The sequence below is a fragment of the Alligator mississippiensis genome, chromosome 6, assembly GCF_030867095.1.
Source record: "Alligator mississippiensis isolate rAllMis1 chromosome 6, rAllMis1, whole genome shotgun sequence".
Classification (NCBI taxonomy): domain Eukaryota; kingdom Metazoa; phylum Chordata; order Crocodylia; family Alligatoridae; genus Alligator; species Alligator mississippiensis.
This window is the reverse complement of record NC_081829.1, coordinates 65,759,774-65,775,287: the sequence shown is the minus strand read 5'-3', so window position 1 is coordinate 65,775,287 and position 15,514 is coordinate 65,759,774. Positions and strand designations below refer to the sequence as shown.

The 15,514-nt window shown below is 51.5% G+C and overlaps 1 protein-coding gene across 4 annotated transcripts in view; it reads right to left on the bottom strand.

The window, feature by feature from the left end:
* Positions 1-3,099, bottom strand: part of LOC102558514 (bifunctional 3'-phosphoadenosine 5'-phosphosulfate synthase 2) — a 135,290-nt gene extending 132,191 nt beyond the window's left edge. Inside the window, exons 1-2 of one of the 4 annotated variants that reach the window (XM_019484288.2) lie at positions 2,454-3,099; positions 596-793 (exon numbers count right to left, since the gene is read on the bottom strand). In XM_019484288.2, the coding sequence (XP_019339833.2) occupies positions 596-793; positions 2,454-2,988 (733 nt within the window). In that variant the 5' untranslated portion in view covers positions 2,989-3,099. The remainder of the gene's footprint in view (positions 1-595; positions 794-2,453) is intronic. The other 3 variants (XM_019484284.2, XM_019484286.2, XM_059729939.1) reach the window with 3 other exon arrangements.
* Positions 3,100-15,514: the final 12,415 nt, after the last annotated feature.

The following is a 15,514-nucleotide window of genomic DNA, read 5'->3' as shown; positions in this document are numbered from 1 at the left end:
GTGTGCTATGCCTTTTTTTTCCCCCCATAAAGAATAAATTTCTGTAATTTTCAAAATGATCTGTACCAAGTTCATGTAATCTAACTGGGAAAGATTTTTCTACACATTTCTTATACATTAACTTTTCTTCTGAAAATTCACTACTTAATATTAATTGTTAAAACATGCATGTAATTTAACAGCTTACTTAGTATAAAGCTACAGAATTTTATCATAACTGTTTCTGTAAATTAAGCTGCTAACCCACAGGTTTATTTATTACACTGAACATCTCTTAAAATCAACCCAGAATTCAGGGTTCCTTTGTATCTTTAGTCTTTCTTCCAGAACAACATTCTTGACTGAACTATTAAACCTGATATTCTATCATTTTTTAGAATATTTAAGTCAGTGTACACTGACCAGTTTCAGAAAACCAACACATTTTAACAACTGTTTTTACTCAATTGGTGATGTCATGTACTCTCTTCATTAATCTTCCCAAAAACCTCAAAAGAGAATTGAACACATCTGCTCTTCCAAACTGATGTACCTAGAAAAATATTTATGTAATTAAAAAACAACAACAACAAGAGCCACAGGATATGAACTCTACCTGCATTCAACTCATTCACTGGTAGACATAAGGTATTGGCAATTTTTTCCAAAACGTTTTGCATCTTGGAACCATTTTTGAAGGCATCCACTTGATGCAAAGCTGTTCTGTTTTCTTCTATACAGGTTATGAACTTCTCACAGTGATCAAAGAACCTCATTAATTTATCATTAATTTCAAGAACTTGGTTCTCCATATCTAAAGGGAAAAAGACAATGAGCAACTATATGGTAACTATTAAAAATGTAACAATTTACAGAATTTCATTCCAAGCCTTAGCCAAGCAATTTGAGAAGGAAACGAACTGTTAGACCAGGGATGGGTAAAGTACGGCCCGCAAGTCGAATCCATCCCATCAAGAGATTTTACCCAGCCTGCACCAGGTCCCTCAGTCCCACCAGGCCAAGACACAGGTAACAACCTGGGCCGTGGCATGTACAGCCACACCCACTGCCCGAGCCCCACTGCGGGGCTGAGGTGGCACAGCAACTGGACTTACTTCCTAGAAGCTGCAGCAGCTGCTCTGCCAGATGCGGCTCCTGCTGCCAGAGCACCCAGCCTGTCCGCCCCTTGCACCCACCACCAGGGGTGGGACCCGTGTAGGCAGGGCCCGTGGCTGGGCAGATGGGATGGGGCCGGGATCCCAGGGCAGGACCTCAGGGAGGTGGTGACAGCGCGGGGTTGGGGCCTGGGACAGAGCCAGGGTCTGCTGCCTGTGCACCCCTGCAACAAGCACTGGTTCTGCTGGCAGGGGTGTGTGGGGAACAGATGGTGGCTCTGCCCCAGTCCCACTGTCAGTACCTCAAAATCCCAGCCCCGACTCCATCTGCCAGTCCTGCTCCCCACCTGTCCATGGCCCCATCCATCTGGCTGCACGCCCCAACCGTATGAGTCCCAGCCAGTCTCCAGAGACCCTGGGAATTGCTGGGTGATGACAGCATGGGACCAGGGCCTGAACTGAGATCCACTCCCTGCAGGCTTCTGCCCAAGGAACCAGTGCCTGTGGCAGGGGCATGGAGTGGATGGTGTCTCTGACTTGTGCCCCAGCCCTGCACCATTACAGCCCCACGCACTGCCCACTCCCACATGCCGCTCCTTGTCCACCTGGCCCAGCACTGAGCAGAGCCACTTAAGAGTTTTGGTGAGCTGTTGGGGGGAGCAGGTGTTGACCTTGTGTGGCCATGGAGGGTGCTGACCCGACCCGCAACAGCTCACCAAAACTCCCTAAATGGCCCTCCGGCCCAAATAATTGTCCCCCCCACCGCCGCATAGCATAGCAACAAGGAGTCAGGTGACCTATTTTAGTTTGCCTCTAATTTCCTATGTGAATTTTTTCATTTCAACCCTATTCCCAAAAAACGAAAAGAACCAATGCTCCACCTGTGCCCCAGTGAGATACAATTGAATCAAACTCAGCTCTGGCTTAAGAGTTCAATTACACAGATTCAAAGAAGGGTCTCTTGCATTGGATCAACTATCCCAATGATGCAGATGGTGGGATAAGAGGCTTCCCTAGGAAATCCTTGTCCCCGGCATCATTTCTGGCCCCAGCCCAGCTACACTCTTAGGCTACTGAGAGTGCAGCTGACACACACGGCCTTGCCTCTGCTTGTGCACTTTATTGCTCAACTGCCCTAGGACCAAGCTCTGACCAATGCCCCAAGACCTGGGTCCCGACAGCCAAACAAGGTGGGAGGGGGAGACATCACCTCCAGCATGGCCCTTATGTCCCAGCGCCACAGTCCCCACCCCACAGTGCCACCACAGCAGGGTGAAGGGGCTGTGGGAAGGGTGCTGCTGGGTGCCCTGGGGAAGGCGGGTGCGAGAAGGGGACCCCACCTCGGCAGGGCGCCCTCACCTGGGGCAGGGGGCAGCCCCTGGCGGAAGGCGGCGCTGCTCTCCACGCAGCGGTGCTTGGAGCTGCTGAGGAAGGCGGCGCGGCGGCGCGGCGAGATGAGGGCGGGGAAGCGGGCGGCCAGGCGCCGGGCCAGGTGCTCCATGTCGCGGCGGCCCTGCTCGGCCAGGCGCCCGTCCATGTCGGGCCGGTACCACAGGTCCCAGGCGGCGAGGCGCTGCGCGGCGGGGCAGGGCGCGGGCGCGGCGCGCAGGCGGCGGTGCAGCTGGCCCAGCCGCAGGATCTGCTTGCGCGTGGGGAAGCGCGTGCCGTGCCGCGCCAGGGCGCGCAGCTGCAGCGGGGCGCAGGCGGCGGCGGGCAGCAGCTGCCCCGAGGCGGGCGGCGCCAGCGGGTCCCGCAGCAGGTGCGGGTTCACCTCCGCGTAGCGAGACTTGGTACCGAAGTAGGCGCTCAGGGACCCGCTCGCCGCCGCCTCCTGCCCCCGCGCCAGGGCCGCCAGTAGCAGCAGCAGCAGCGCGGGCGGGCGGCAGGGCTGCATGGCGCGGCAAGCCAGAGCAGAACAGGGGAGGCTGCAGCGGGGACCTGGCGCGCAGGAAGGGGCGGGCGCTGCCCCGGGCGCGGGGCGGGGCTTCAGGCGGCTGCTCTGCGGGTGCCGCCCCCGGGCCCTTGCTGGGCAGGGGGTGGCCCCGCCTCGACTCGGCCCAGCCCTGCATGTCCCGCCGCCTCCTGGCATCCTGGACGCGGCCCCTTCGCACCCCAGACCCTCCTGCCCGCCTAAGGCCGCCTCCCCCCGTCCGAGGCCTAGGGCAGAGGGCCAAGCTGCAGACAGCAGAGGGTTGCCCCAGAGCAGGAGATGAGGGAGACGTGTCGGGGCAGGCGATTGCTCTCAGGTGTGGAAGAGACCGACACCCCCAGGCGGCTGGCGGGGCTGATGTTGCAGGGAGAGGGGCGGGGCCTGCGGGGCTGTTCCAGAACGTCGCGGGGTGTTGGAGCCGAGAGCGCGCTGGAATGTCCCTTGGTTTTGGCCCGCACTGCTTTCACTCTTGTTTTGTAAAGAGGAGCAGAGATGTGCTTGTCACTCTGCCTTGTCTGTCAAAAATCAAACCAGCCCTGCAGCACCAGACCTGGAACCTGAGCTTCCTGTTAGGGCTTCCTGGCTTTCTCTGCAAAAGCAATGCCGTTCCCGAGCAATGTAATGCTGCCCAATGCACAATACCAAATGACTTCTTAGTACCTATGCTCTCTACTTGTTTTACTGACTGCTCAACAGCTTGGGTGAGGGAAGAGGAGTGGAAACACAAGTAGATGGGTGCACAAAAAGCAGTGAGGATCAGAGGGTGGAAACGGATGTTGTCTGATTTCTCATTTGTGTCGCAGCTGAAGCGCTCTGTTCAGCAATGTCTTTCTAGTCAGAGATAACAGGTAGAACACAAGGAGATAATGTGGGCCAAAAAAAAAAGGGGGAAATAGATTAAGTGATGGTAAATAGAATTAGTTTGCAACATGGGATGATGGCAGATTTCTTTGTCCAGAGCATGAGGCTCTGGTTTGAAAGAACACTTGTACAGGATGCAGGTCCTCCATTGAGACAGGTAATTTAATACAGCACAACAAGCCATACTACAAATCGCTGTGCTGTAGGGTGGCAGCTGCAGGGTTAAGAAAGGGAAGAACAAAAGAAGATTGCCTCTGGCAGGCACTGTTCACACAACTAATACTCTATATTGATTACAAAGCAGAACTAAAGCAAACTGCTGAGTTGGACAAAACTAAAATTACAAATAGAAAAGATCTGTTCAGATAGAAAAGATCGGGTGCACCAGTAAAGATTTTCTTAGCTGATACTAATAGCCAATGATTAACCAACCATATCAGCTGATGCTGATCTGATAACTAATATTTAGTAACAGTGCAAAGCCTTTTAAACCACTGACATGAGCAAACCTTTTTTTTTGTTTTGTATTTAAAGCACACACACACACCTGCCTGCTCCAGCCCTCAATGAGGAACATGGAGACCACCTAATACCCACTCACATCGCCCCTTCACCCATGGCTCCTACCCTCAGCCCTGCTCCCTGCGCAGCCCATGCTGCCATCCTGGGTGGGTGAGGCGGACCCTCGTGTGGACACCAGCACTGGGTGCATTTGGAGCCCTAGAGCACACTGCTGCCTCAGTGCTAGCGGGTCCTTTGCAGCCGCCTGGGAGAAGCCACTTTTGCAAAGACACCTGGTGCCTGGTAGAGCGGAATTTTCCTTGTGTGGCTCCTTACCCCACCCGTGTGCAGCTCAACATCTTCGCAGCAGCCCCGGTGCTTGCCCCTGCTGTGTGCACAGCATTGCTATGGCCACAGCAGGATCTGGTAACAGTCCCTTTGTTGCGGAGTGCAGCGGCCTGTAACTGGTCTCTGGCGCCCCCTTCCCCTCCCACTGTTCACCGGGATCTGTAGTTTGCTGTGGGCTTGGGTCAACAGCGGGGCACGGAGACCAGACTATGCCCACCAGGGTGCCCCTGGGCCATAATTATTGGCACGCGGCCATAATTATTGGCTACAACAACCAAAAAAAGCCAATAGCTGATAACATAATTTCTCCTTTTATCGGTGCCAATCCTATAACCAACCGATATTTATAGATTCATAGATTGTAGAGTCGGAAGGGACCCCAAAGGATCATCGTGTCTGATCTTGTGCCCCAGACAGGAAAGAGGACCGAGGTCAGATGACCCCAGCCAGCTGCCTATCTAGCCTCCTCTTGAAGACCTCCAAGTTAGGTGATAGTACCACCTCTCTTGGAAGCCCATTCCAGATTATGGCCACCCTTACTGTGAAAAATGTCTTCCTAATGTCTAACTTGAATCTACCCTCCACTAGTTTGTACTCATTGTTCGTAGTTACTCCTAGGGGTGCCCTGGTAAATAGCGCATCTCCAATTTTCTGTTGTCCTCCCTTGATAAACTTATAGTCTGCTACAAGGTCTCCCCTCAGACATCTCTTGCGAAGGCTGAAGAGATCCAGATCCCTCAACCTCCACTCATAGGGTCTTGCACAGAGGCCACTAATCATATGAGTGGCCCTCCTCTGGACCCTCTTCAGATTCTCTGCATCCCTCTTGAAGTGCAGTGCCCAAAACTGGACACGATACTCCAACTGTGGCCTGACCAATGCCGCACAGCGGGGGAACATCACCTCCCTTGATCTGTTGGTCATGCATTTGCTAATGCACGATAAGGTGCGATTGGCATTGTAGATGGCATCGTTACACTGCCAGCTCATATTCATTTTGGAGTCAGCTATGACTCCAAAATCCCTTTCAGCCGCTGAGCTGCTGAGGAGGTCATCCCCCCAACCTTTAGGTGTGCTGGGGATTCCTCCTCCCTAGGTGGAATACCTTGCATTTATCTTTGTTGAATTGCATCCTGTTTTGTTCTGCCCATTGATCCAACCTGTCCAGATCGACCTGTATCTGCTCCCTGCCCTCCGGTGTGTTAACTTTGCCCCATAACTTGGTATCATCTGCGAACTTGGACAGGGTACTCTCCACACCCTTGTCCAAATTGCTGATGAAGATATTAAATAACACCAAGGACCGAACCCCACGGGACATCACTGCCCGCCTCCTTCCAGGCCAAAAATGACCCATCCACCACCACTCTCTGGGTGCAGTCCCTAAGCCAGTTGGCCACCCACCCTACCGCCCAGTCATGAGTAGAATCCCACCATGTTTCCATTAAGCCAACTAGGTCATACTGGGTGCTAGCAAGTAAGAGTGTAAGCTCCTCCTATATCGATGCACTCCTAATGATTTGGGATGATCCTAGTTGCTAGATGGGATAGTCACACATAATATTGACCAGAAGCAGTATGTCATTGTGTGGCAGAGCACAGGGTGCTCCTGCCACTTTGAGGGCCTGGAGCTGGCAGCCTCCAGGTGCCTGATTGCGGCAGCCATTCTGAGGCTTATATAAACCAGGCAGTTTGGCTGCCGGAGGTCAGGCAGCAACATTGCCTGGCTGTAGGGCTGCTGTGATTGACCAGAGGTAAGGGGGAGCTGTAAGGGGATGGCAGGAGGCTCCTAGTCCTGGGCATGACCTGAAACTGCACCCTGCCGGGAGTGGGTGGTCTGGTGGGGCTCTCAGTGGCGCGGGAGCCCCCAGGAAATGCCAGGCCAGTTATCACCCCGGTGAAAGGCGAGTCGGGGTGCCTTAATCCCTAGCTCCCACCACCACCGGGTGGGTGACCCCTGAGTTGGATGAGGTCCGAGAGGGCCAGTGTTATGAGGGCCGAGAGGGCCAGCGTTTGTGAGGGGCCCAGAGAGAGCGGACCCCGAGAGTGGGAGTGATGTGGGCGAGGTGCTGCAGTTGCTCCTAGGAGGAAGGGAGTAGTGGCACGGTGAGGCCCAGTGTTAGTGAGTGGCTAGAGAGACCCAGCCCGAAGGGGAGAGTCCCCTCGACTGGCCCATGCTGGGGCCAGGACCAGTGAGGGTCAAAAGGGCCAGGGGCCCACCGCGATGGACGCCCAAGAGCCAGGGGCCTGGGGTCCCGACTGGCCTTGAGGTGGGCCAGGGCTAGGTAGCCAAAGGTTCCGGGGAAACCACACCCGAGAGGGGAACAAGGCTTCGGGGGGGGTGAGGTAGCCCAGAGGACGGCGGAGTGGCCGCCTGAGAGGAGAAGAACATAGAGGGGTCTTGCGTGGAAGATTCTGGGGCCCAGTGCGGGGGCCAGTGAGGAAGAACACCATGATGCCATCTGCGAGGCTTGGGCTGCGGTATTAGAGGAGGTCGGAGCCGCAGAGCGCCCCTTGGCATTGGGGCAGTACGAAGGGCAGCCTCCCGCTTAATTAACAACTTAATTTAACTAGTTATCATCAAAGGCGTGGCGGGCGAGATAAGCGAGCGGTTGCCCAGAGACAGGGGGGCGGGGCGTGGAGATCGGCCCGAGGAGGCCCTCCGTCACACGTTGTAGCAAAAACAAATGAGAATTATGTGCAATTAAAAAAAACGTTTCTATGCTTCGGCCTTTAATCTTTCAAAGTACTTAAAGCACTTGATTACTATACTAATTTTCCAGAAGCAGTGGTGCTTGAAGATAACATAGCTGCATCTGTTGTCAAATGCATTAGATCTTTATTTGCATGGAATGGTATTCCAAGAATTATATCAAGAATGGCAATATATTTTGCTAAAATTTCTGACTTTGATCCTGAGTCATCTAATCCCAGATATCCTTAAATTAATGGATTAGCACAATGTGGAGCATGCTTTGTGAAGAACGTGTTAAAAAAAGCAGTGAAAAAATGTATATGTGGCCTCATTCAACTACAGAGCTACCTTCAGCGCAGGGTGGAACGTACGGCTGTGTGAAGTTTCAGGTGCTGATTCGATTCAGAGGAGATTTGGCCTGATTGGGTGGCCAAATGTCCAAATTGAATCAGGAACCAATTAAAAGGTCTGAATCGATTTGAAGCTCTCCGAATCGATTTGGAGAGCTTCAGTGATTCAGGCCGTCCTCATCTGCTGCAGCAGGGAGCTGGACCCAGACTCTGAGCTGGTAAGTAGGGGCGGGGAAGGGGAGGTTGGAGGAGGGGACCCCTGCCAAGCTCTATTCCCTGCCTGCTTCCCCAGCCCCTGCCCCATGGCTGCCTCGCCCGGCCCCAGCTCCCGGTGCTTTAAAAGCCCCATTATTGGTTGCTGCCCTGCAGGGGGGCAATTCCTGCTGCCCCCCACTGCCCCATGCTGTGTGGGGGGGCCCTGTCATGAGCCCCCCGCTCTCCCAGCCCCACCATGGCTGCCCCGCCCGCCCCAGCTCCTGGCCCTTTAAGAAAAAAACAAAAACCCCGAACTCACCAGCTCCTGCAGTGGCCTCGGAGCTTCTGGGGGCTTGTGCAGAGCCTGCCATGTAGCGCAGGGCAGTGGGGATTGCCCCCGCCCCAGCCAGGCAGGAACCAGCAAGTGCGGGGGGGGGGGGGGCGGGGTTGTTTTTTTTTTAAAGGGCTGGGAGCTGGACTGGGCGGAGCAGCCATGGGGGGGGAGGGAGGGGCTGGGCCTGTGTGATTTGGAGATATGGCTGATTCAGCAGCAGCCAAAATCACCGAATAAGTGATTCGAATTACCAAATCGAATCACTGCCCCCTGAATCAGCCGAATCCAAATCTGAAGCAAATACTACCCGCTTCTCACAGGCCTAGTGGAAAGTCACTTGCTGAATTCCTCAATCAAAGACAGATAAATATTGGATTACCTGACATGGGGAAAAAACAAAAAGGAGAAAAAGAACCTATGATTATGTGAAAAAAGCTAGGGAAACACAATCATATTTGCAATAGTACAAGAGAGGGGGCTGACCAATTCAACTCTGACCACAGGTGCCGGTCAGTTCTTAGGCATCCCAGTTCTTAGGCATGCAGACCACTTCTTAGACATTCCTTAGATGCCTAAGGACTCTTAGGCATCTGCTGAAGATACCTAGTGACTTGGCCAATACAAAGTCATGTCAGGCCTTGGGCAACAAGGTCTGGGGGTCACCCAGTGTCAGGAGAAGCAACCAGGATCCATGGGGAGTATGCAGAGTAGGGAAGCCAGAGGATCTGTCTGGGGAACTGAGTCAGAGATCCAGAGGGCCAGGCAAGGTGCAGGGTCAGGAGGCCAGCTAGGCCAGGTCCCCAGGAGATCAAACCAGAATCAGGTCAGGGAGCCAAAGGGTCAAGCCAAACTCAGGGTCTGTGGACAAGCCAAGTTGGGTAGCTAGAGAATCCATCAATGAGCCAGTGAAGGCACAAGCCAAGGATACAGCAGACTAGCTAGATACAAGGTTGAGTCATGTTGCCCAGACACTTCCTCTTTCAGGTCAGGGGTGAAGGGTCAGCTGACCCTGGCTGCCCACTCTGGTGGCAGAGAGTGGATATGTGACTAAGCCCAGATGGAGGGCTCTGGCCACCTGCCTGTCTGCCCCAATGCTCTGCTGAGGAGGTGGATAACCTATTTACAGGAATGCAGCCAGGTAGCATGAAGAGCAGCTCCCACTGGGTAAATGTGTGGAGTGGAAGTGGCATGGGGGAGGGAAGTGGTGTGTGGCGGGAGGGGCGCAGATCAAGGCCCCCCCATGATGAGGGAAAGAGTGGGACAAGGGCTGGGGCTAGGGGCACTGCCCAGCCAGGGTGGTGAATGGGACCCAGGGCCAGGATGGGGAGGAGGACAGGGCCACAGGTGATTTGTCCAGGGGATCAGTGTACCAGCACTTAAAAATGGCAGTGGCTGTTTTTTACCTCAACAAATGAGCTTTAGTTCAAATTCTGCCACCAGTATATTTAAGCGTGGGGACCCTTTTAACCAGAGCCAAGCCGAGTAGGGCAAGGGAGGATGCAGGCTACCTGCCCAGGTTCTATTCACCGTGCTGGCTGGGCAGTACCCCCAGCCTCTGCCCCTGCCCCACTCCCTCCCTTGCCATGGGAGCCTCTATTTGCCGCCCCCCCAAGTCCCTTCCCTCCACAGAATTACCTACAGGGTGCTGCTGCCCACGCTGCCCAGCTCAATTCCTGGCCACATGTAGGTGTTCAGCAGCATCCAGGGGTCCCAGCCAGAAGGCATATTGTATTTATTGGTGACATTATCAGCTACACCAGCCAAAAAAATGGATAGCCGAGAATGTAGAGGTGCACCAATATATGGGACTAAGGCAGGGGCAAGTACTGCACAGTGATGGCAGAGCGGGACATGAGATGGAGCCACAGGTGGCTTGTCTGGGGGGTACTGGGGTGGGTTGGCTCCCACTGCCGTGTGCACCCCTGGAGAGGCAAGGGGGGCATGTGCCTTCCGGATTTGTGCACGGGGTGAGGGAAGGCTCTGGGCTCAGGGACAGGAGCTATGCCAGCCTCTTCCCAGCAGAGGGGCTCAGCAAGGGCTGTGCTCGGGGTGGGTGGGGGTCAGGTACGTGGCAGTGCCACTGGGAGTGGGGAGCTGCGCAGCAGCACTGGGAGGGGGGCTATGGGCTACCCTAAAATTTACTGTAGCACCCCCTCCTAGCGCTGCTGCAGCCCGCCTCACCCTCACCCACAGCCCCGGCCCAGCCCCGCAATGAGAAGAGGCCAGCACAGACCCTGGCCCCGAGCCTGCAGCAGGCAGTCTACCCTCGTCCCACGCACAAATCCATATGCGACCGTGCCTCCCCCTGGGTGCACGCAGCCTCCAGACAAGCTTCCCACAGGTCCATCCTGCATCCCACATCCTGTCGCCTCCCCCCCCCCAATGGGCAGTGTATGTCCCTGCCCCAGCCCCCCTCCCTCCCTTCCTCACCATGGGGGCCTCAATCTGGGGGAGCAGGCAGGGGATGGGGCCTGGCAGGGGTCCCCCCATGGTCCCTCCCACCTCTTCCAGTCCCCCCCCCCCCACACACTTACCAGCTCCGAGTCCAGCTCCAGCTCCCTGCTGCAGCAGGTTGGGACTGCCCGAATCCCCAAAGCTATCCAGATCTTTTCCAAATCGATTCAGAGGGCTTCGAATCAATTCAGACCTTTTTATTTGTCCCCTAATTCAATTCAGATTTGGAGGTTTGGCCACTAAATTGGGCCAAATCTCCTCTGAATCGAATCAGCACCCAAAACTTCACACAGTCCTAATGAAGTCCACATTTCTCAACCAAAAAGCGGGGATGACAGCACACAAGTCTCGTAGATTCATATCTTCACCTTAACTGAAAGTTTGCTGTTATTCCAAGCATGTTTCTTAGCTGCTTTTCCAATTCTTTTAGTTCAGTCTGAATGTCAAGATTCCTGTTGATCATAAAACCCAAGTAGCAAAAACTATCAATGACATCAATTATATAAATCAGTAATAGACCACATCAGGTTGGTAAATAGACAATGATAAAATGTTTCTCTTTGTAATCAAGAATTATCTTCATACAGCTCAGTTCATCAGTAGGATATTTAGTATGCACAGCAGCCCCTGCCATATAACCTCCAACATCTGATATTTTTTTTGTTAAGGCATATGAAAATATAATTGTTGAAAAGCAAAGTAGGGTTAATATCCAGGGATTAAGTAAACAATTTGGGCATAATGTTTGAAGACAGCACAAAAAGGTATGTACCTGCAGTGTTAATTTGCTTGCCTTGCTACAAATATATCACAGTAGCATGAATAAAAGATGGGGTCCCTGAGGAATCTGTAGGCTAACCTGTGCATATGTATAAGTAGCTGAGAAATAGGGTCCAAATCCTGAATAAAAGCAGCTCCTATAGAAGTCATTGGGAGCTGCAGATGCCCAGTATCTCTTGAGACGGATCATTTATAATGTCTCTTGTTACAAATAGCACAAATGTTTAGGTAGTATCCTGCAGTGGAATTAATTTCAGCCTCAGAGCCTTGTTACATGTTGTGTTTTGAGCTGCTCAAATGTTGATCAGTGTTAGTGCTAGCTCAAGTTTGGAGCAGTCGCATCTTAAGGCTAAAAACCTTCTATGACTGTCCTCTACCAGCACAGCTCTGACTTGTCACTAGGGGGCTGGGGAGCAGGGGCCTGAATAAGAGCTACAGCTGTCACTCGCCATTTCTGGGCTGGTGAATCAGGACAGGCTTCTATCCCTGCTTTAGGTTGGGCGGGGTGTGAGAAATGGGCTTGGGGGAGCAAAAACATGAAGCTGGGAGGCGGAGAGTTAATGGGATGGGGTAGATAATGAAATGAGAGGTGGAAAGGAAATGGGAATTGGGGGAGGGGTGATGAAATGCAGGAAGTCAGCCACTGAAGGGTAATATAAAAAATAAAAATAGAAGAATTTAAAAAGAAATAAAGAGGAAGTAAATTAAAGCAGGTCTTGTGTTTTAATAAATTGGGATGTGGGAGGAGATGGTCATACTTCCCTGGGTGGCTGGGAGGTGGGAGCGGTATGGAAAGGTGCTTTTGGAGGAGCTACTACCCCTACCCAGGGAAGGAAACCCCAGCCTATGGGGACCCAATCCAGCCCCCTACCCCTCCCATCCTGGACCCATGTTTGCCCTGAGGCCTGGCTAGCAGGCATATGCTGTGCAGGCTGTTTGCATGGGGTTGCACTCCTGGGGATGGGAGGGTCACAACCCTGAGGTTGGGAGGTGGAGTTGGCTTGGTGCCAGAACTTCCCCCTGGACAGTAGAGTTCAGGGGCTGGAAAGTTTGTCCATACATAACAGGAGGGTGGAGTAGAGGATACTGCATCCTGGCATGCCAAAGGACTGCAGCTTGGGCAGCTCATCTGTGGGGAATGGCCACACATTAATGGAACACAAGCTGAGTAACACAGATCAGAGATAAACCTGCCTTGGAGTGACATAACTTTAAGCTGCCTAAAATGTGCTTAAAACTAGTTTCAGGTGTTAATATGTGGACAAACTAGGGGTTTAGAGCTCCAGGGGTCATCTAAAATTAATGCGTAACAAAGCCCTCAGAGAACAAGGGTGAAAGGGAAACAAGGGTTGATATTACTACCAGTCAACGGTTTTCACCAGAGCTCCCATCTTCAGCTGGCATATTTAAGTCTTCTTTGGGAAGTAATTACCTACCATGGCTTTCCTACTTTGAAACTTCTGAAGCAATGGAAGTGAACACGTTGTATAGAAGCCCAAAAGTACAGGTAGGGGAAGTCTTTAAAATGGGTAGATAGAAAATAATAGAGCAGTTGAGACACACTTTAAAGGATCACAGCCAATTCACAACCTTTTTTGTTTTTTTTGTTTCTCCCCTTGCTTGGATATGTCAGGCCAATGTTCCTTAGTTACCTCACAGTTTTGCTATGCAGGCTTAATTGATGTTTGTTGAGTGGTTTCAGGAGTGCAAAGAATAATCAGGTTGATGAACTTGTCTGGACTTGTACCTTGTTAGTGCTACAAGCCAAAGAGAATATGATATTTATTAAAATATGTCTCTTCACTAAATGTAATGGGGATTTTAGCATGCATAATAAGGACTGTTGTCTGTATAAGGATATTGCTTTATAGCTATTGCTTAAGGCTTTTTTAGAAACCCACTTATTAGAAGATCAGATCTCTGATGTGTCTACGGTGATTTTAAAACCAAAGGGGCAGGCAAGTGGAAATAAAAAAATTGTTCATGCAGACACCTAAAACTAAATTTGGAAATGTGTCTTCCTACCTTGACACAGCTGATATTAACACCCAGGGAGAGTGAAAAAACTAATACATCTTGTACCATTTAATGGTGCAAAATAAATCAAAATGACTGATGGCAAAATCACCTAGGACAAAAAAGCTTTAAAAAATGAGAGTGAATTTTAGAGATCATGAATGCATGAAATAGAGAGCTATAAATGGAATACAGGTAGACCAAGTGCAACCAGTATGCTTTGCAATCTGTCCCCATACAGTTCCATTAATTGACTTCACCTGTTAATTAAAACACCCTCCCATTCTGGTTGTGCATCATATGGTTTTGTTGATTGCACCTCAGTTCTAACTTGAAGTCTTCGTTCCTGTTTTGTTACTACTGTCATCCTAGTTCTTTTTTGTGCACCTCTTGAGCAGTATTCTGCCATTTTTATAGTGGGTCTGCCTTGAACGGGAAGTTATGATCAAAAGTCAGTTATGGAGTAGACTGAGAGCATGCCAAACTCATTCCATTTGTGATCAAAGTCAAACTTCACTCTACTGTTTACAGATTAGAAATAAGAAAAATAGCAGCTTTAAAAGATATAAGCCAATTTTTTCAAGTTGTGGAAATGTTTTCAGTTAATAGCATTTTATTTTCATTTCCACATTCAAAATATGTTTTTAGGAATGCATCAGTGGCCAAAATAATCACCCTATCATTATTCACTCAGCATTCTGAAGTCTTTATGATACTTAGCTATTTCTGTTAATCTCTGGAAGCTTCTAAAAGAATAGAAGACACCTGTTTCAAAGAGGCAGCTCCCTATTAAGGTGCATCAGCCACTGTATACCATTTTAAAGGCATTCTAATCAAGTGATGAACCAAATCTTTAATTACTATGCAGGTGTTTTCTACATGATTAAAGACCAAGCATGGAGAAGACAAGTATTAGTCTGAAAATGGGGGCTAAGTGGAAGTATGTTGTTACTTTAACAAGCAGGCTGTCTCCCCACAGCGCACACGTCTCAAAAATTAGTAAGACAAACTCAGAAATGCAACAGGCAGATATTTTGATCATGTCTGGCAGACATCTTTCTAGCTCTCTGCATTGATATGCAGTGTTTTTGATAAACTGAATGTCCTTCAAAAATTATTTGTCTATAGCCAGGGGGAGATCCAAGATTTTGTAAAGGAGAATGCAGGAATAGTGACCAGCTGCCCCCCAGGGTGGGCAGACCCTGCCATGACAGCAGCCAGGGACTTTAAGTCCCTTAGTTAGATAACCTTCCCTTCCTGCTCTGTGCTCACAGGCACATTCCCACCCCTCTGCCCCTATTCCCAACTGAACTAGGAGCAGGAGTGGGGAGCTGCAGAGAGAGGCTCCAGAGATTCTCTTGTCCTGTTTCAGCTGGGCTGCACTTGGAGCCAGGCTCTGCAGGGGACAGCAGTGACGGTGGCAGCAGCAGGCAGGCTTCCTTCCTCTGACTGCTTCAGAGCTGTCAAGGAATAGTTAGGGGGACTGGGCAGGGAGGAGGAGTCCACCTGCCACTGCCTGCTCATGTCTGCCACCCATCCATGTCTGAGCCTGGCTTCCTGCAGAGCAAAGCTGGAGTGGGCAGGAGTGGCTGTAAAGCCTATCCTCAGCCCCTGAGCAGTGGGGACAGTGTCAGCAGTGGGTGGGTTCTTCCTCTTCCTGGTCCCCTGTGTGTTCCCTGCCAGCCCAGAAACAGGTGCAGGGATGGCGAATGCACCCGCTGTCCCCAGCTGATTCCAGTTCCTTGCAGAGCCCAACTGGAGTGGGCAGGAATGGCTGTGGAGCCTTCCCCTGCCCTTACCCCTGGGGCAGGCAGAGACAGTGGTAGTGGTAGGTGGGGCAGTTGTAGGGAAGGGAGAGGAGGTGCTGCTGACTGTGGAGGGGAGAAATTGTTACTTGATTCAGGGATTTTAAAAAATAAAGGCCCCTGGCTGCTGCTTCTGTGCTGGTGTCAACTG